Genomic DNA, 22,476 nt, shown 5'->3' with positions numbered 1-22,476 from the left:
TCTGTGTCCTTCCCGATGATGTTTTGTTCAAAGTTCTAATTAAAATGCCCGTTGTATCTCGCTTCACTTAGTATAGGTGAATAGGAGATATTTGCTAAACCACTTCTATGGTTAGATGTTAAATTTGTCGCTACAATCTACCTGCCTCACCCTTTAGAAAAAGAAATCGATTTAAATTAATACTGTTACTTTAACAGGAAAAACTACTCTGGCTGACTGTCTTATATCTAGCAATGGCATCATCTCCAGCCGCCTGGCAGGCAAGGTATGTTATATTTGATATATACTTGCATTTCAGTAAGTATTAGCAAATCTACAACGTGATGAGTCCTTCGTTGTGTTCTTAAAGATCGAAAAAGTATAAAGCATAGTTCATGCATCTAAGAAGCTGCCAATCCATTTAGCAAGATAAAATAGATTGTTGTGAAAAAGTTATTTCTATATTGCTTTATGTTACTTTATATTAATATTTTATAAGTGCAAGAATGAGTTTTTGCAACCAATCAGATGATAACCTGGCATGATTGTGGAAAATTTCACAGGTGGAAGAGATGCTTCACAGTGGGAAATAATGTGGATAAAATGCATAAAGGCTAATTTGTGGATTGTGCTTGATTTGAGTGGAGCGTTTGCCTATACTGAGAGAGAAAAAGGTGCAGGTAGAAAAAATGTATCAGATTACAAAGACCTTGAAGGCTAACCTGAGTACCGAAGGAAGGCTTCTGAAGCCTGAGGGTCATGATGAAGATCATGTTTTAGGAAATGAAATGATAGAGACCTTTCTTTCTAGCTGTGAACTGAAAGAAATTGGAATAATTTATTTGCAGTAGAAAGGTAGAGATGTTGCTCCCTTCAGTGAATTTAGGATATAGTCAGCAGGATTTATCAGGTGACTGGTAATATAGAGAAGAGGAGATAGAGAAGCAAAATTGAACTAAAAAAGTAGGAGGACTTGGGCATTTGAGGCACATTGGGTGGGGAACTGGCCCAAGATACTGTCTATAGAAGGCTAAAAAAACTGGGTTGAATGAAGTAATAAAGTGCTTTTATTTTTCCCACTTAAGAAGTGAGAAAAAGTACAATAACTCTAAAGTGAGTAGATGAAAGGAAATAATAAACCATAAATTAATGAAGTAGAAAAGATCAATGAAGCCACAATTTGTTCCTCAAAAAGATTAATACAGCTAACAAATATGATACAGTGATGGTGGACACGTCATAATACATTTAAAGAGTGAATCCTAATGTAAGCTATGGACTTTAATTGATAATAGTGTATTGATATTGGTTCATTAATTGTAACATGTACCACCCTACACACTAATATAAGATGTAAGTAATAGGGGGAACTGTGTGTGTAGGAGGGGAGGGGATGCTTGGGAACCTCTTTACTTTCCAGTCAATTTTTCTATAAACTTAAAATTGCTCTAAAAAGATAAAGCCTATTAATTAAAAAAAAATTACTAGCAATGTAGACAGTTTATGATTGTCTTGCATTACAACTGATAAAAAGTTAGAAATTGATCAGGAGAAAGGAAAGGAGGAAGAAATAAGTGGTACTAGGAAAGAAAAATGCTGCAGAGATTAAGAAGGTAATAATGGGACATAAGGAACAACTTCATGGCAATAAGCCTAAGAATTTAAGTGTTTAAAACAAAAATCCAAATCAGTCCATTTTAATATTACATTTTAATTCATTGGGAAATAAGGATGCATATGTTGCATTTTTACAGTTACGGTACATGGACAGCAGAGAGGATGAACAGGTCCGAGGGATCACTATGAAATCCAGTGCCATTTCACTACATTATGCAAAAGGTAAATCGATCTGTGTTTTAAAGAACAATGGTTTTGTATCTTTTGTGTCCTTCTTTCTCTTCCTGAATTAGTTTCAGGCCTCAGGTTTTTTGCTTTACATTCCACAAATTTCATTCTGGCCTTTCCAGATGATCTGTTGTTAGATCAGAGTCAGGCTGTCCAGATTTGAGTACAGATGGGGACCTTTGACTGGCTTGAGGGCAGAAGAACTGGCAGCTCACACTTGCCCCCATCCACCCAGGTGATTGTATAGATTTCTTCAGAGGGAAGGTCTGGAGTCTTAGGACCTTGCTGGTTCAGCCTTATTGTCCCATTTCCTCGCTAGGTCCTCGTTCTGTCCTATGGCCTGCCTATTAGATCTAGAGTCTTATTTACTTGACTGTGTGCGCATTGCCATGATCACTATGGTTTTTATCCCCAGATCAGGATGCCATTTTGACAGTAACACTTCTAGGAATTTATCTGACTGAAACAGTCATACAGGCACATGAGACATATGTTCATTGACATTCACCCAAAAGTTTGTATTAGGGAAAAGAATGCCAACAACCTTAATGTCTGTCTTTGGAAAATAGTTAAGTAAACTGATACATCCATGCTGTGAAATGCTATGCAGCTGTTCAAACAACTGTTTGACCTATATGTAATTATATAGAAAAGGTAAAGTAGGAGACAAAAAGCAAGTTGCAGAGTAAATACTTATAAGATATGAATGTGTTTTAGTAATAAGAATATATTATGTATACAGATAAAGATGTCTGGAAGGACACATACCAGAACCTTAACTGTAGTTATTAGGGGCTGGATTATGTGAAACTTACACTTTTCAAAATATTTATTTTGCACTGTTTGGAAATTTTACACAAAATGTGAATTTGTATAACTAGAAGAAAATAATAAAGCTATATTTCATTTTCCTAATGGACTGACCTGTGATTTATCCTTCATATCTCTGGCACTGACACCAAGGGTTATAGTATGTGGGACATGACTCTTCTCTTTGAGGTCAGTCTTACAGTGTTTTTGAACTAAACCAGTTTTGAAGCTTTTAGGTACATGAATTCCCAGTGTTTAGTATTTAAACTGATGCCTTATTTTTTAAAAACTACCTCTCACCTTTTAAACGTCCTCATTCTGTGATCCAGTGAATGGGTCAGTGGTCAGTTTATTTCTTTCCTCTCCTTATTTTTATAGAGTTCAAGACATTTGTAGCCTTCCTTTTTCCACACTCATATTATTAGTCTGTTTTCATTTGAAGATTACTTTAGTGTGAATTTTAGTTGCTCTCTGGACTTTGTCTCCAGTTCCTTCACCCCTTTTTAAACCATTTTATTAAGGTTTACTTTATGTATCATGACCTTCAGTCATTCCAGTTCCCTTTTGTCTTTGTGGTACAGTGTTGCAGGAAAATGGCTATAGGTCCCAGGGAATTGAATGGTCTAATCTTTATTTTGTTGAACTGTATGACCTTGGGTAACTTGCTCTCAGACTGTCCTAGATATACTTTCTTGATTGCACAGAGCAGAGGCTTAAGCTAGCTTGGGTTGGGGTGGGATGGCTTGTTGACAGAATATGTGTGAAATGATACTGGAAACAGTATTCATGAAAATGCAAAAGCAGGAGCATTATTGGAGTGACATCTCAAAGAAATTGAAGGCAGATGTTGATTCTGGATCCAGGATGGCTCTAGAGACCATCAGTAAAAGTTAACGGATCTTCCCTCTGGAACTCCACTGTCATCCTTGGGTTGAGTTCTCTGTTTTTACCCTGTAAGTCTTTTCTCTGTTTTATAGCTTTTGCCTACCCTTAGTGCCTCCATCTTCATGAACTCCCCTTTCCCTGACCCCTCCTCTCAACTCCTGTTTTTTTCCCTTAGTTCTGTTGCTTACTGCTGCTTTCTCCTACGTTTACGAGCATACATCTCAAGAGCAGGATGTTGCTCAGCTTGTCTTTTGATGCCAGGCTATGGCAGAGGTTGCACCTGTGGACTGCCGGTCTGGGGTTGGATGGTCATCTCCTAGTCTGATCAGTGGTGATTGGAGTGGAGCCATAAAGTATTCAACATGTTTCTTTGTGACCGTGATGGCCTAGAAGGGGCTGTGGGTTAGGCAGTCAGCACACTTGGCAGTTAGAGCCTTGCTTTCCACATCTGCAAAATGGGGATGGAAGTTGGGGATGTTGACTGAGACATGTTCTCAAAACATCCGAGAGATGAGATACATTGTCCTCCCTGTCTCAGCATTGACTCTCTGGAATGGGGCATTTCCTGCTGTGAAGGTGGGACAACCTGAAGGGGATCTCCCTTCTGGAGGAGGGAAACCTGATGGTTGAAGAAACTCCGCAGGTGATTTTTGTGTTTACCACTTCTTCCCCTCCTTCCCATGCCCCTTCCAAATGCCCTGTTAGCTGAGGATCTTTGTACTAAATGTTAATGAAGTGCTTTCTGGTTTTGACTCTTAATTTAACCAGCTTTCAAAAATTTTTTCAAATCCTCACTTGGATTGAAAGATAAGGTATTTTTCTAGTTTAAGGTAAACAAATAAGCTTACCAAAACTATGCATATTACAGATAGAGTGTTGAAAACCATCAAGGTGATATTCTTATCTTAGCATTTTCCAGGGCCCCAGTTCTTCCTTGAGAAAATGGAGCCTCTCTCATCTTTACATTTGTGACTAAAATTTGGTACAAATGTTGGGACCATATTGTTAAATCTTGTTATTTTCCTATTTCTTAGCCACCTCTCTTTGTGCCCTTCCCACAAGGATACTATGCATTTATCTGGTCATTTCAAGAGTTAGGAAATAATCCCAATCCTAATATACGTTCTATAAAAAATCCTAAGAGGATGTAATACCTTGAATCCTTTAACCTAGGATGCAACTATAGATGAGAGAAATGTATTCAGATGGATTAAATACTTAGAAATTCCTGGACTGTTGTTGTCAGAAGGCCTGTTGTTGTCATTTCTACCCTGTAGCTGTTCTTTATACCTGTGAGCAAATACTGCTATTGCAGAACTTCTGAAATGAAGTTTTCATTTTAATTCGTCTTTTTAAAAATTTTAAATAAATTTACGTTTATATGTATTATAGGAAATTCAGTATGTTGTAGAATATACATTAAAACACAAGACTGAAATAAAAATTACTTCTAGTTTCCCACCAGTTCTTTTATCCTTTCAGTTTTTACATTTAATCCTACCATAATTGTACACGTGAATGTGTATACATGCAAGCTGTGAGGTAGATAATCTAACTTAAATTTCCCCCCAAAGAGTTGACTACTTATTCCAACACCAGTCTAATTGGATTATTAAGTACTATATTATTAGTTCTTGACGCGGTGCTGTTGTCAACAGCTCTGCATGAATGAGGCAGTCTGGGTGGGACTGTTATGAGTTAGAGAGCAGACTCTGCCCACCCATGAAACACCCCCCACTACGTGGCTGGGGGCTAGTGCTCATCAGCTGCAGCTGACTGATGCCCTGTATTTTTCTGTTTTTTTTTTTTTTTTCCCAAGAAAAGTTGGCATCAAGATTTTTGGTAAAATCCTCCAATTTTTAAAATACTGGCAACTTATTAAAAATTTGTAAAGCACTATGTAGAACAAACTGCAGTGGGCTTTAACTTACAGGCTTTCAGTCTGTATTTCAGGCATATGTGCTAGCTAGCTAACAGCCTGGTTCAGTGGGATACTCAGTATTTACCCAGGTGGCAGCCACACTGTAGCTCGGATGTACTCCAAATGTGGAGACCAAGGATATGGCAGGGCTTTCTGCAAAGAGATCCATGTGCAGGTTCACCTCTTTGTAAACACCTCCATAGGGGTTTGTAGTTGTGGGCAAGTGGAGAGTTTACACTCATGTTGGTTTCAACTCTGTGGCTCTCTGGTCTTAATCTCTTAAAACTAGGCCGCCGTGGGGAAACTGATTCATGCCATCCAGATTCACACAAGGCCAGCATGTATCAGTCGCTTCCCTTGCCTTCCAGATATGTGAACATTAACCCGAGGTTCTGATTTCTGTCCTCTTCCTTTGGGACCAGGGCTGGGAGGGAAGGGTTCCATTGTCCCTTGTTTGACTAAAGATCAGATTGTTTCCTCTTAAGATAATGAATGCTTTACTTTGTGAAGCATTCAGTTGATGCCAGATCTAAGAAAACGGGTGCACGATAGTTGGATTCTGAGCCAGATGCCTCATATGCGTGATTTTGTTTAATCCCCACAGCAATCCTGTGAGATGGATGTTATCCTCATTTTACATGTGTGCAAAATGGAGTTCACAGGGGCTAAGAAACTCCCCTGAAGACAGAGTAGTTAGCATGTGGTAGTAGTCCTGGGAGCCAAGTAATTACATTTGCAGACTCCTCGTTTGCACCAGGAGTCTCTTGGAAATCAGTCAGTCCTGGCCACGGCTGATTCCCCCTGAAGCGTAAATGTCTCCTGTCCACCAGGGATTGCTGCGACTACTTACAGACATCTTCTTGTGGCCAGCATTACCCGCATCCCTGTTGTCTTTGGTCACTGCCCAAGATGGAAATCCTGTGATCTGGCCTCTCAGTAATCTCTTCCCCATGTTTCTCTGTGATTCTAATACCTGCTCTGCCCTCAACCTCTCACTGTTCCCTTCCTTCCCAAAACTTTCTCTGAAAACATCCCAAGGTAAACAAATAACCCCTGCATCCGCAACATCTTTTGTTGCTGTTCCCTCCTCCTCCTGCTGGCTGTTTTCTGAGGACACTGCTTTTCTTATCCTTCTTTCAAGTGAGTGCTACTCATTCTTTCATGCTCCATCTACCTCTGGGTTAGGACATGGGATTGCCATTCCCCTTGTTCACTAGTTCTGGTTCAAAGCTTAATTCTTCCACCCTTGCTTTAAAATTCCATCTCGATAAGGGCTGAGAGGACAGATGGCCCTGGTTGCCTTTAGTCTCCTTTCTCTCCAAACTTAATCTACAGCAATGAACATCTAAGGAATTCCCACCCTCCTTTACAGATACATGAGAAATACACCTACACGTGGAACTGCTCCTACAGAACACCCACTGAACGCTGGCAGAAGACGTCAGACCTCCCAAAAGGCAAGAAAATCCCCACGTACTTGGGTAGGGCAAAAGAAAAAAGAAATAACAGAGACAAAAGAATAGGGACGGGACCTGCACCAGTGGGAGGGAGCTGTGAAGGAGGAAAGGTTTCCACACACTAGGAAGCCCCTTCGTGGGCAGAGACTGCGGGTAGCAGAGGGGGGAAGCTTCGGAGCCACGGAGGAGAGCGCAGCCACAGTGGTGCGGAGGGCAAAGCGGAGATTCCCGCACAGAGGAGCGGTGCCGACCAGCACTCACCAGCCCGAGAGGCTTGTCTGCTCAGCCGCCGGGGCGGGCGGGGGCTGGGAGCTGAGGCTCGGGCTTCGGTGCTAGCGAGAGGGAGTCCGGGAAAAAGACTGCAGCTGCCAAAGAGGCAAGAGAATTTTTCTTGCCTCTTTGTTTCGCGGCGCGCAAGGAGAGGGGATTCAGAGCGCCGCCTAAACGAGCTCCAGAGACGGGCGCGAGCCGCGGCTATCAGCGCGGATCCCACAGCAACAGGGACGCAGAGGGAAAAACGGAGAGATTCCCGCACAGAGGCTTGGCGCCGAGCAGCACTCACCAGCCCGAGAGGCTTGTCTGCTCACCCGCCGGGGCGGGCGGGGGCTGGGAGCTGAGGCGCGGGCTTCGGTCGGATCCCAGGGAGAGGACTGGGGTTGGCTGCGTGAACACAGCCTGAAGGGTCTAGCGCACCACAGCTAGCCGGGAGGGAGCCCGAGAAAAAGTCTGCAGCTGCCGAAGAGGCAGGAGACTTTTTCTTGCCTCTTTGTTTCGCGGCGCGCAAGGAGAGGGGATTCAGAGCGCCACTTAAACGAACTCCAGAGACGGGCGCGAGCCGCGGCTATCAGCGCGGACCCCAGAGACGGGCATGAGACGCTAAGGCTGCTGCTGCCGCCACCAAACAGCCTGTGGGCGAGCACAGGTCATTCTCCACACCGCCCCTCCCGGGAGCCTGTGCAGCCCGCCACGGCCAGGCTGCCGTAATCCGGGGACAACTTCCCCGGGAGAGCGCACGGCGCGCCTCAGGCTGCTGCAACGTCACGCCGGCTTCTGCCGCCGCAGGCTCGCCCCGCCTCCTCCGTGCCGCTCCCTCCCCCCGGCCTGACTGAGCCAGAGCCCCCGAATCAGCTGCTCCTTTAACCCCGTTCTGTCTGGGCGGGGAACAGACGCCCTCAGGGGACCTACATGCAGAGGCGGGTCCAAATCCAAAGCTGAACCCCGGGAGCTGTACGAACAAAGAAGAGAAAGGGAAATCTCTCCCAGCAGCCTCAGAAGCAGCGGATTAAAGCTCCACAAACAACTTGATGTGCCTGCATCTGTTGAATACCTGAATAGACAACGAATCATCCCAAATTTAGGAGATGGACTTTGGGAGCAGGATATATTAACTTTTCCCCTTTTCCTTTTTTTGTGAGTGTAGATGTGTATGCTTCTGGGTGAGATTTTGTCTGTATAGCTTTGCTCTCACCGTTAGTCCTAGGGTTAGGTCCGTCCGTTTTTTTTTTTTTTTTTTTTTTTTGGCTTAAAAATTTTTTTTTTCCCTAATAAATGTTTTCTTAATAATTTTTTCCTTATTTTCTATTTTTAAAAAAATTTTTAATAAGTTTTTTCATATTTTTTATTTTAAAAAATTAAAAAATTTTTTTTCTTAATAAATTTTTTCTAAATAATTTTTTTCTTATTTTTAGTATAAAAAATTAATAAATCTATTTTTAAAAATTAAAAAAAATTTTTTTTTCTTAATAAATTTACTCTTAATAATTTTTTTTCTTATTTTTTATTATAATTGCTTTATTTTATTTTATTTTATCCTCTTTTTTTCTTTCTTTCCATTTTTTCTCCCTTTTATTCTGAGCCGTGTGGATGAAAGGCTCTTGGTGCTCCAGCCAGGCATCAGGGCTGTGCCTCTGAGGTGGGAGAGCCAACTTCAGGACACTGGTCCACAAGAGACCTCCCAGCTCCACGTAATACCAAACGGCGAAAATCTCTCACAGATCTCCATCTCAACATCAAGACCCAGCTTCACTCAACGACCAGCAAGCTACAGTGCTGGACACCCTATGCCAAACAACTAGCAAGAGAGGAACACAGCCCCATCCATTAACAGAGAGGCTGCCTAAAATCATAATAAGGCCACAGACACCCCAAAACACACCACCAGACGTGGACGAACCCACCAGAAAGACAACATCCAGCCTCATCCACCAGAACACAGGCACTAGTTCCCTCCACCAGGAAACCTACACAACCCACTGAACCAACCTTAGCCACTGGGGACAGATACCAAAAACAACGGGAACTACGAACCTGCAGCCTGTGAAAAGGAGACCCCAAACACAGTAAGATAAGCAAAATGAGAAGACAGAAAAACACACAGCAGATGAAGGAGCAGGGTCAAAACACACCAGACCTAACAAATGAAGAGGAAATAGGTAGTCTACCTGAAAAAGAATTCAGAATAATGATAGTAAGGATGATCCAAAGTCTTGGAAATAGAATAGACAAAATGCAAGAAACATTTAACAAGGACGTAGAAGAACTAAAGAGGAACCAAGAAACGATGACAAGCACAATAAATGAAATTAAAAATACTCTAGATGGGATCAATAGCAGAATAACTGAGGCAGAAGAACGGATAAGTGACCTGGAAGATAAAATGGTGGAAATAACTACTGCAGACCAGAATAAAGAAAAAAGAATGAAAAGAACTGAGGACAGTCTCAGAGACCTCTGGGACAACATTAAACGCACCAACATTCGAATTATAGGGGTCCCAGAAGAAGAAGAGAAAAAGAAAGGGACTGAGAAAATATTTGAAGAGATTATAGTTGAAAACTTCCCTAATATGGGAAAGGAAATAGTTAATCAAGTCCTGGAAGCACAGAGAGTCCCATACAGGATAAATCCAAGGAGAAACACACCAAGACACATATTAATCAAACTATCAAAAATTAAATATAAAGAAAACATATTAAAAGCAGCAAGGGAAAAACAACAGATAACACACAAGGGCATCCCCATAAGGTTAACAGCTGATCTTTCAGCAGAAACGCAAGCCAGAAGGGAGTGGCAGGATATACTTAAAGTGATGAAGGAGAAAAACCTACAACCAAGATTACTCTACCCAGCAAGGATCTCATTCAGATTTGATGGAGAAATTAAAACCTTTACAGACAAGCAAAAGCTGAGAGAGTTCAGCACCACCAAACCAGCTTTACAACAAATGCTAAAGGAACTTCTCTAGGCAAGAAACACAAGAGAAGGAAAACACCTACAATAACAAACCCAAAACATTTAAGAAAATGGCAATAGGAACATACATATCGATAATTACCTTAAATGTAAATGGATTAAATGCTCCCACCAAAAGACACAGACTGGCTGAATGGATACAAAAACAAGACCCATATATATGCTGTCTACAAGAGACCCACTTCAGACCTAGAGACACATACAGACTGAAAGTGAGGGGATGGAAAAAGATATTCCATGCAAATGGAAATCAAAAGAAAGCTGGAGTAGCAATTCTCATATCAGACAAAATAGACTATAAAATAAAGACAATTACAAGAGACAAAGACGGACACTATATAATGATCAAGGGATCGATCCAAGAGGAAGGTATAACAATTGTAAATATTTATGCACCCAACATAGGAGCACCTCAATACATAAGGCAAATACTAACAGCCATAAAAGGGGAAATCGACAGTAACACAATCATAGTAGGGGACTTTAACACCCCACTTTCACCAATGGACAGATCATCCAAAATGAAAATAAATAAGGAAACACAAGCTTTAAATGATACATTAAACAAGATGGACTTAATGGATATTTATAGGACATTCCACCCAAAAACAACAGAATACACATTTTTCTCAAGTGCTCATGGAACATTCTCCAGGATAGATCATATCTTGGGTCACAAATCAAGCCTTGGTAAATTTAAAAAAATTGAAATCGTATCAAGTATCTTTTCCGACCACAACGCTATGAGACTAGATATCAATTACAGGAAAAGATCTGTAAAAAATACAAACACATGGAGGCTACACAATACACTACTTAATAACGAAGTGATCACTGAGGAAATCAAAGGGGAAATCAAAAAATACCTAGAAACAAATGACAATGGAGACACGACGATCCAAAACCTATGGGATGCAGCAAAAGCAGTTCTAAGAGGGAAGTTTATAGCAATACAAGCCTACATCAAGAAACAGGAAACATCTCGAATAAACAACCTAACCTTGCACCTAAAGCAATTAGAGAAAGAAGAACAAAAAACCCCAAGCTAGCAGAAGGAAAGAAATCATAAAGATCAGATCAGAAATAAATGAAAAAGAAATGAAGGAAACAATAGCAAAAATCAATGAAACTAAAAGCTGGTTCTTTGAGAAGATAAACAAAATTGATAAACCATTAGCCAGACTCATCAAGAGAAAAAAGGAGAAGACTCAAATTAATAGAATTAGAAATGAAAAAGGAGAAGTAACCACTGACACTGCAGAAATACAAACGATCATAAGAGATTACTACAAGCAACTCTATGCTAATAAAATGGACAACCTGGAAGAAATGGACAGATTCTTAGAAATGCACAACCTGCCGAGACTGAACCAGGAAGAAATAGAAAATATGAACAGACCAATCACAAGCACTGAAATTGAAACTGTGATTAAAAATCTTCCAACACACAAAAGCCCAGGACCAGATGGCTTCACAGGCGAATTCTATCAAACATTTAGAGAAGAGCTAACACCTATCCTTCTCAAACTCTTCCAAAATATTGCAGAGGGAGGAACACTCCCCAACTCATTCTACGAGGCCACCATCACCCTGATACCAAAACCAGGCAAAGATGTCACAAAGAAAGAAAACTACAGGCCAATATCACTGATGAACATAGATGCAAAAATCCTCAACAAAATACTAGCAAACAGAATCCAACAGCACATTAAAAGGATCATACACCATGATCAAGTGGGGTTTATTCCAGGAATGCAAGGATTCTTCAGTATACGCAAATCAATCAACGTGATACATCATATTAACAAATTGAAGGAGAAAAACCATATGATCATCTCAATAGATGCAGAGAAAGCTTTCGACAAAATTCAACACCCATTTATGATAAAAGTCCTGCAGAAAGTAGGCATAGAGGGAACTTTCCTCAACATAATAAAGGCCGTATATGACAAACCCACAGCCAACATTGTCCTCAATGGTGAAAAACTGAAACCATTTCCACTAAGATCAGGAACAAGACAAGGTTGCCCACTCTCACCACTATTATTCAACATAGTTTTGGAAGTGTTAGCCACAGCAATCAGAGACGAAAAAGAAATAAAAGGAATCCAAATCGGAAAAGAAGAAGTAAAGCTGTCACTGTTTGCAGATGACATGATACTATACATAGAGAATCCAAAAGATGCTACCAGAAAACTACTAGAGCTAATCAATGAATTTGGTAAAGTAGCAGGATACAAAATTAATGCACAGAAATCTCTTGCATTCCTGTATACTAATGATGAAAAATCTGAAAGTGAAATTAAGAAAACACTCCCGTTTACCATTGCAACAAAAAGAATAAAATACCTAGGAATAAACCTACCTAAGGAGACAAAAGACCTGTATGCAGAAAATTATAGGACACTGATGAAAGAAATTAAAGATGATACAAATAGATGGAGAGATATACCATGTTCTTGGATTGGAAGAATAAACATTGTGAAAATGACTCTGCTACCCAAAGCAATCTACAGATTCAATGCAATCCCTATCAAACTACCACTGGCATTTTTCACAGAACTAGAACAAAAAGTTTCACAATTTGTATGGAAACACAAAAGACCCCGAATAGCCAAAGCAATCTTGAGAACGAAAAATGGAGCTGGAGGAATCAGGCTCCCTGACTTCAGACTATATTACAAAGCTACAGTAATCAAGACAGTTTGGTACTGGCACAAAAACAGAAATATAGATCAATGGAACAGGATAGAAAGCCCAGAGATAAGCCCACGCACATATGGTCACCTTATCTTTGATAAAGGAGGCAAGCATATACAGTGGAGAAAAGACAGCCTCTTCAATAAGTGGTGCTGGGAAAATTGGACAGGTACATGTAAAAGTATGAAATTAGAACACTCCCTAACACCATACACAAAAATAAACTCAAAATGGATTAAAGACCTAAGTGTAAGGCCAGACACTATCAAACTCTTAGAGGAAAACATAGGCAGAACACTGTATGACATAAGTCACAGCAAGATCCTTTTTGACCCAGGTCCTAGAGAAATGGAAATAAAAACACAAATAAACAAATGGGACCTAATGAAACTTAAAAGCTTTTGCACAGCAAAGGAAACCATAAACAAGACCAAAAGACAACCCTCAGAATGGGAGAAAATATTTGCAAATGAAGCAACGGACAAAGGATTAATCTCCAAGATTTACAAGCAGCTCATGCAGCTCAATAACAAAAAAACAAACAACCCAATCCAAAAATGGGCAGAAGACCTAAATAGACATTTCTCCAAAGAAGAGATACAGATTGCCAACAGACATATGAAAGAATGCTCAACATCATTAATCATTAGAGAAATGCAAATCAAAACTACAATGAGGTATCATCTCACACCGGTCAGAATGGCCATCATCAAAAAATCTAGAAACAATAAATGCTGGAGAGGGTGTGGAGAAAAGGGAACACTCTTGCACTGTTGGTGGGAATGTAAATTGATACAGCCACTATGGAGAACAGTATGGAGGTTCCTTAAAAAACTAAAAATAGAACTACTATATGACCCAGCAATCCCACTACTGGGCATATACCCTGAGAAAACCATAATTCAGAAAGAGTCATGTACCAAAATATTCATTGCAGCTCTGTTTACAATAGCCAGGACATGGAAGCAACCTAGGTGTCCATCATCGGATGAATGGATAAAGAAGATGTGGCACATATATACAATGGAATATTACTCAGCCATAAAAAGAAATGAAATGGAGGTGTTTGTAATGAGGTGGATGGAGTTAGAGTCTGTCATACAGAGTGAAGTAAGTCAGAAAGAGAAAAACAAATACAGTATGCTAACACATATATATGGAATCTAAGGGAAAAAAAAAAAAAAAAAGAGGTCATGAAGAACCTAGTGGCAAGATGGGAATAAAGACACAGACCTACTAGAGAATGGACTTGAGGATATGGGGAGGGGGAGGGGTGAGATGTGACAGGGTGAGAGAGTGTCATGGACATATATACACTACCAAATGTAAAATAGATAACTAGTGGGAAGCAGCCGCATAGCACAGGGAGATCAGCTCGGTGCTTTGTGACCACCTAGAGGGGTGGGATAGGGAGGGTGGGAGGGAGGGAGATGCAAGAGGGAAGAGATATGGCAACATATGTATATGTGTAACTGATTCACTTTGTTGTAAAGCAGAAGGTAGCACACCATTGTAAAGCAATTATACTTCAATAAAGATGTTTAAAAAAAAAAAAAAAAAAAAAAAAAATCTCCATCTCCTTTGAGACTCTTACTGTCCATCCAATTATTCTCGACCTTTCTTACCACTGTCAGCTTCCGGTTACAGTCCCCGGTCCCCGTTCATTAATGACTTTGGCACCTGGCTCATCGTTTTCCTTTTTGCCCAAATCCACCAAGGTAGCTTTTACCGTTTCTGAAAATGACCTCTCCAACGGCATGGCTTCAACAACAGTGACGTGTAGATCTCCACTTCACCCTCCCTCTGGCATGGCTACTTGCTGGATTTTAGCATCATCCAGAACTGTTCATCTTTGACATTTCAAATTCAAATACTCCCTTCTCCACAATCTTTACTCTTCCCAGCTCTCTCGCCTGTGTAGCGAGGTCACCATTCTTTGATTTCAGAAAGCCCTTCAGTCTCTCGAGCCGCATCACTGTCCTTCATTTACTTCCTGCCTCATACAACCCAGATTTGTCTCTTTGCTGACAGTCTTGCCAAGGTCCTCAGTTTGCTTTCTTCACCTTCTGTCCTCCCAGTAAAACTCTAACCCTTGGTAGAGCTAACTCTCTACACTTTTTTCCTCCTTATACTTGGGCTGGGTTCTCGGCTGGTCCTCGGGCTGCTGGCCGACTTCCAGTATGTTGTCTGTCAGGCCTTGCTCATTCTCTCCAACAGCTCTCTTAAACCTTCTAGTCTCTTCCAGTCCACGTCTCAGTCCCTCTCCCACAATCTCAGCAGACATTTTTACGTTCTGTTTCACAGAACACGGGAGAATTTTCTCAACTGTTTGCCACTGCCCCTCAAAATGTAACATTATTAGTATCTTTGCTTGCCTCCTGTCACTGTGAAAGACTTGTGCTCTGGACTTATCTCCTTTGTCCTGGTGCCTAACTGTCAGCTCTTGAGCATGCTAAAGTCTCTCATCTTAAGAGTGTGTGTGTGTGTGTGTGTGTGTGCGCGCGTGCGCGTGTATCTCTCTCGCTGTCACTCTGAGTGTTAGTCAAAGGTGCGCTGCTATTACCGTTTCAGTTGCTCTGACAATAGGCCCCATGCCTTATGGTAATGGCACATATTAGCCATGTGAAATTGAGTGAAAGATAGTTGGTCCTTGATCTTTGACTTTCTCTCCAGGGTGATGTGAACATAGAGAAGTTCCGAGTAGGTTGCAGAGGTTTAGAACCCTTATATGGGTTCCAGGAAGTGAACGTCAATCTTTTTTCACTCCAGGGTTTCTTATTCTGGTTCTTAGCCAAATGAACAAACAAGTGTTGTTTCCTCAGCTGCAAAGTGTAGAGGCATCTGTGACCTTCATAGGAAGTGACTAAGGTGGTAGATAGACCCGGGTGTGTTTCTGTCTTGCAACTGCTTTTGTGACCTGGGGTAAATCTCTTCCCTTTTGGGGGCTTTAGCATGTTTATGAAATGAAGGGTTGGGCTGCAAAAATGCTGAATGATTTCAAGAATCTCATAACTTTTGTTTTATGTGATGGGAGCGGATAGAACCCTGAACCTTGCTAGCACTGCTCATTTTTCTCTGGTTTATTTGGTTGGGACCCTGGTGCTTATCCTAAAGGGTAGCTGTGAGACTGGTGCTGTGAGACCTGACAGTAAAAGACTCGATTAAGGAGGCACACGGGGCCATTGTTCCAGGGCACTGGTTCTTTGACTTTGTTTAGAGATGTCCACAGTCCTCTCTGGTTGGAGTCTTCCCTGGTGGGTGCATCAGAGCCAGAATTCCTTACAAAGCAATTTGCATGAAAAGAGGAAGCAGGGGAAAGAGTGGTATTGAAGAAGGCAGTCTTGCTGATTGGTGGCAGTCTTTCCCACTGAGCCCATTGCATTTTGGAATCCTTAACCTAGTGTTCAGAAATTCACTACTAGTGGAATCTTGGCATGTGAGATTAAATATATGCCATCTTGAGGATCGGGGTTAAAGGTATGACTTTGGAGGTAGATGGGTTTGAACTTTCACTCGACCATTTTGAATTCTTTGATCTTAGGCAATTTACCTTAGAGTTGGATTCTAGCTGGATGTTCTTCAGAAAGATATTTTACTTTTCCGTGCCCTAGTGTCCTGCTCTGTAAATTTGGCCTAATGGTAGTAACTACTGCAAGGGTTGTTGTAAGTAAACATTAGATAATGTCTATAAAATGTTTAGAACAGTGCCAGATAGTGCCCAGATAGGCACTCCACAAATGTGAGCTCTGGCTTTGGTTACTGCAGTGTTGTTGTTTTATCATTATGAGTATCACACAGGGCACTAATCAGGTCATCAAGTTGTTAACATCACACTGGGGAAATTCCTTTAAATGGCCCCATAAGTTATAACATTCAGCCCTGTTGTAGTTCTGGAGCACACAAAAGTTGAGAAACACTGAGTTAAGAGGAGGAGCAAAAGTAAAGTATAGGTATATTCAGGTGTTTGATCATTTTAGTAATTATTATGCCATTAAAAGAGAATTGTATCAAATTTAGCAGTGAATGGGGAATGAGTGTAGAATTCTAATGAACTACCGGTTTTCTGGCTGGTTTACTTAATTATGTTTTATTGATAATATGAGGTCTCTGTAACCTAGGGTGGCCAGTAGTTCTGGTTTGCCTGGGACTGACTTAGGGCTTAGTGGGACGTGGGACTGACGTTGGCGTTTGATGGGATGTGAGACTTTCGGTGCTAAAACAGGACACATAGGCATGAGTCATGCTCTGAGCTTACAACTTTGTTGTGAGGATTAAAGAATACAGAGAGCACATAGCACACTGCTTGGCACATAGCAGTTGCTCTTTAAATTTGTGACTTAGAATTGAGTGTAAGTCTTGCTGCGCATATTCACACACTGCTCTTTGAGAAGTTGTAGGGAAGTAGTTGGCCACCTGCTTTGTGTCTTTTCCATTAGTTTCCTGTAGTCCCAGTTTCCTAATCTGCACAGTGAGTAGAGGAATGTTTATGTTGTATGGATATTTTAAGGGCTCAATCATGTGTGATTAGCACAAGCGTTTAGCACAGTGCCTGGCTCACAGTAGCTCTTGATAAGTGGTTATTGGATTATTAGAATAATAAAATCCTGTAACCTTTTATACCGATGCTATTTGGAATCGATAGTTCCATCGTTGGGAATTCCTAAATTGGAATGGTAGCTGTTGATTGAGCTTTTGTCTTCTTTAGCTTTATTCAGTCATTTCTTAGAAGCTCTCTTACTCTGGGTTGCCTGAGGAAGAGTACTGTATACCTGCACGACTGAAAATGTGTGTCTTCCAATTTCATTTCAGGTGAGGAGCAGTACCTGATTAATCTGATAGACTCTCCAGGACATGTGGATTTCTCCTCAGAAGTATCGACGGCTGTTCGCATTTGTGACGGGTGCATCATGGTAGTGGACGCTGTGGAAGGGGTCTGTCCGCAGGTAGTGGATTGTAACATGGAAATATTTAACTGGTTAAAGAAGGTGTGGGGAGAGAGGAGGAACTGACTGTCGATGACTCTGTGCCACTTGAGACATTTCACTGACCATCAGAAAGCTGGTTTTACATTTCACATTCGGTAGTGTTCTGGTCTGTAATGGAGTTAAATCCCCCAAGTTTTGAAGGGATAGTAGAGAGAATGACTTTAAGGTGCCTTGACGTGTCTGTCATGTCCTCTTGGAGAGGGACTCAGCAAAAATGGGAGAGGTGTTTAGTTAGGAGGATCTGGAGGTTTCACTCCAGTGGAAAAGTTTTTGAACCATGAGAGGTAATTGATAGCAAGATACTGAGATGGGAGAGTCTCTTCTGTTGGTTTCTCAGTCTACCCCCCTCCCACCTACACACGCTGTCTCTCTGCCTTCTTCCTCCCCTCTCTTACTCTTCCAGATCCTTAACCTAGACTTTCTTCTCTTTCCCACCAAAGTTCAAAAAGTTCACCCCAAAGGCCAGAGTGAACATATAACTCCGGTCAACGTGAAAGTCAGAGTGGCTTTCTAAATTCAGTTTTTAAAATAACTTTTCTTTGAAACCTTATGTGTTATCTTTAAAAATGTTGTCACCTTTGTGTCCTACTTCTTAAATGCCCTTATTTGTTTTAATGTTTTTTAAAATGAATAAGAAAAGGTTTAAATTGCAGACATACCTCTGAGATATTGCAGTTTTGGTTCTGAGCCACTGCAGTAAAATGAATATCGCAGTAAAGCGAGTCACATGAATTTTTTTTGGTTTCCCAGTGCATATAAAAGTTATGTTTACAGTATACTGAAGTCTCTTAAGTATGCAATAGCATTATGTCTAAAAAACGAATGTACGTACCTTAATTAAAAAAATACTCTATTGCTAAAAAATGCTAACGATTTCTGAGCCTTCATTGAGTTGTAATGGTAACATCAAAGTTCACTGATCACAGATCACCACAACAAATAGATGCATAATGAAAAATGTAAAATATTGTGAGAATTACCAAAATGTGACATAGTGACATGAAGTGAGCAAATGCTGCTGGAAAAATGGTGCTAATAAACTTGCTTGACGCAGGGTTGACACAAACCTTCAGTTTGTAAAAAACGCAACATCTGTGAAGCACAATAAATCAAAAGCCCAATGAAATGACGTTTTCTTATAGAAATGGAGAAAATTTGATAATTCCAGGAAGACATGCTGTAATTATTCTGTAACTTCCCGTCTGATTGCCTGTAAGGGCGCAGGTCCCCCAACTGGAGAAGCACAGCCTTAGTCTTTGTAGTGTCTTAGGTGTCCTGACAAGACAAGTAAAATGAACAGACCTGACTTTAGAATAGCAGAATAGTGGTTAATGCTGAGAGGTTGTTTATGATCAGGAAGGTGTACACAGGGGACTTCTGGGGGAATGTTCTGTTTCTTGACCTGTGTGTTGGCAACATGAGTGTTTGTTTTCTGATTATTTACTGAATAAAATTCAGTAAACTCTGTGTGTGTATGTGTGTGTGTGTGTGTGTGTGTATAGTTCCACAAAACTCTTCACTGTCTTTTACATAATTTTATTTTTCCTCCTTAAATAAATTATCAGTTCCATAAAGGCAAGGACGATTTCTTGTCTGTAGTTCTTTGCTTCTGTGTTATATACTTTGTGAATGTCTGGTGAACACCTGTGTCTGACTGGCATGGTCTGAGTTGTGATCAAGGAGTATGGAAATGAGCTGCTTATTAATCAGGATTTTCTAATGTGCTTTACTTATTTCAGATCACGAGCTTTACATTTTCCTTTCTTTTTTAATCAGACACAGGCAGTTCTGCGACAAGCCTGGCTCGAAAACATCCATCCAGTTTTAGTGATTAATAAGATAGATCGCTTGAGAGTGGAACTGAAATTCACCCCACAGGAGGCCTATTGTCACCTCAAGAATATTTTAGAACAGGTATTTTATCCTTTACCTCAGTATTTGAAAAATTGTGGCTCAAAGAAGAGTTGTAAGGAAGTTGCTGAGTTGAGTATGAGGCATTGCTACAGAAAATTCACTTACTTAGATTCACATGTGTCACAGTCATCATACCACAAGAGAGGCAATAGAACAAGTGTCATCTTAGGAGTCCCCTCCATCTCCTGGCAGCATCCTTGAATGTAAAGCTTGGACAATAGGTTTCAATGTTCTCTTGTTTAAAATCCTGTAGTTTGGTTTCACAGTGAAGCAATATTAGGAGACTCTTTGGCTTTTTTTATTACCTGTCTTTAGATGAAATTTTACCAAAGCATTCATTCGTTTATTCAGCAAACATTAACATACCTATATGTTGAATGAATGAGTTCAAATTTTATTTATAAGAACCAAAAAGTGGGAATAACTGAAATCAAACCCATAATAAAATTCCAAAAATTGGAAATAACTGACAGACAGATAAATGTGGTATATTTGTACAATGGAATACCATCTGGCCATTAAAAAGAATAAAGTACTAATATGTATTACAAGGTAATGAACCTTAAAGACATTATGGTCAGGGAGGGAAGGCAGACACAAAAGACCACATATTGTATGATTCCATTTATATGAAGTGTCTACAATAGGTAAATCTCTAGAGACAAAAGTAGCTGAACAGTTGTCTAGGCCTGAGGGGGAGAGGCCGTGGGAGGAATTGGGAGTAGATGCTAAAGGGTACAGGGTTTCTTTTGGGGATGGTGACAATGTCTTAAAATTGATTGTGGTGATGGTTGCACAACTCTAAAGACCATTAAATTGTATACATTAAACAGTGACTTGAAGAGTATGTGAATTATATGACAATACTGTTGTTAGCAAAAAAAAAAAAAAAAAAGATTGTATGAGGGAAATTGGTCAACTAATGTAAGAAAAAAAAGTAAAATGAGAGCCCAAACTCACAGCGTACATCAGAATAAATTCTGACTTGATTAAAGTGCTCAGTGTAAAAGTAATTAAACTCAAATAGAACTATCAGGACGGGAAAGACCTTTTCAAGCATAAAACAAATTACAAGAAAAATTAATAGGTGTTATGAGTACAGAAAAATTTAAGAACACATGTCAAAATATATTTTTTCTGTAATTGAACTCACCGCAACACATAGCCTTCATTTTTGCTCTGAGCAGGAGAACCCAAACTTGCCCATGGCTTATGGTTTTAAGCACAGTCATTTCTGAACCTAAGCCTGGTCAATTACAGATTGGCCCTGTCCTTTTCCCTTCTGCCCAGAGGTGGTCTCAGTTTCTGGGGGAAAAGAGGAGGAAAGGAAACTTCTGGCTCTGAAGGAGGGCTGTCTGGTCCTTAGAGCTGGGCTTCCATCCTCCCTAACTTCCCTTGGGGACAGCTGATCCCCTGTAGCTAGTCCTTAGCAATGCCGCCGCAGCACATGGTTTTGGAACCCCAGCATGCATGAGCTCACAATGTTGTTTATACTGCATTGTGCTTTTGCTCCAGTGTCCTGGACGTTGCCTGGGTCGCGCTGTGAGGATGCAGCAGCAGCATCATATAATTTGTCAACACCCCAACCGTTCTGAGTCTGGCTGTGATGACAGGAGGTACCGGCCCCGCCCTAGGGCAGCACACAACCTCTGCCACCTCAGATAGTGACTATGACCGCCTGAAAGTGGCATCATCTGTCCTCTATACCACCTCTCATAATGGACAGTTCCTACTAAATTATGATTTCTCATGATGCCATCCTCAATAGTATGTATTATACCAAAATACTCATTAACATGTACTATTTATCATTACAAATTATTTGGATGTTCAACATATAGAGACACCCCAAAGAGAAAGGAAAAAGTAGCACTGAGAATAGACAGGTATTTTTCCCTCTATATACAAAGTTGATGAAGCCTAATCATATTTCATTTAGGTTTACAGATTATATCTGTAACCTAGTGTTTTCAATGAACTACTTTACTCCTTTGTTTAGAAACTGTTTGATTAGGACGTTGGCACAGAATAACGTCCAACGTTATTAGCAGAGAATAAAATTAACTTTAGCAGAGAATAAAATTAACTTTTATCTTGTTAAGGGGCTTACACAAGAAAAAAACTGCTTCCCTCTTTTATAAAAGTCTGAGCTGATAGATGATTTAGGGGTAGAAGAACTTTGTTCCCTGAGGTTACTCAGAGGTCACCCAGACCCCTTCCGTCTGGTGACTCCACCACCCCAGAGGAGCGTGCTCCAGCCAGAGAAAGTGAGGAGAAAGCCAAGAGGGCACACTAATGGGGAAGTGCGGAGTTCTGCCACTCTCTTCTTGTGTAACCTTGGACTACCTAACGTCCTACTCTGCACAGTGGGGTGTCCGTGTGAAATTCTGGTTTGGAGGTTTGTTTTTTTTTTTAATTGAAGTAGAGTTGATTTACAATGTTGTGTTATTTTCTGCTGTACAGCAAAGTGATTCAGTTATACACATATACACGTTCTTTTTTTTAAATAGTCTTTTCCATTATGGCTTATCATAGAATATTGAATATAGTTCTCTGTGCTATACAGTAGGAACTTACTGTCTATCCATTATATATACAAACGTACATCTGCTCACCCCAGCCTTCCACTCCATCCCTCCCCCAACCTCCTCCCCCTTGGCAACCACCAGTGTATTCTCTTATGTCTCTTATGTGATTCTGTTTCTGTTTCAAAGACAGGTTCATTTGT

The 22,476-nt window shown here is 40.6% G+C and overlaps 1 protein-coding gene across 5 annotated transcripts in view; it reads left to right on the top strand.

The window, feature by feature from the left end:
- The window catches only part of LOC133083891 (elongation factor-like GTPase 1), a 77,398-nt gene that overhangs the window by 3,425 nt on the left and 51,497 nt on the right, over window positions 1-22,476 (top strand). For all 5 annotated transcript variants that reach the window (XR_009699325.1, XR_009699324.1, XR_009699326.1 and 2 more), the window contains exons 3-6: window positions 198-265; window positions 1,734-1,818; window positions 17,659-17,792; window positions 19,611-19,748. Coding sequence is in view for 1 of the 5 variants with exons in the window: in XM_061179828.1 (XP_061035811.1) it covers window positions 198-265; window positions 1,734-1,818; window positions 17,659-17,792; window positions 19,611-19,748 (425 nt within the window). In the remaining 4 variants the exon portion in view is untranslated. The remainder of the gene's footprint in view (window positions 1-197; window positions 266-1,733; window positions 1,819-17,658; window positions 17,793-19,610; window positions 19,749-22,476) is intronic.

This window comes from Eubalaena glacialis, chromosome 2, assembly GCF_028564815.1.
Source record: "Eubalaena glacialis isolate mEubGla1 chromosome 2, mEubGla1.1.hap2.+ XY, whole genome shotgun sequence".
Lineage (NCBI taxonomy): Eukaryota > Metazoa > Chordata > Mammalia > Artiodactyla > Balaenidae > Eubalaena > Eubalaena glacialis.
This window is presented reverse-complemented; position numbering and strand designations above follow the sequence as displayed.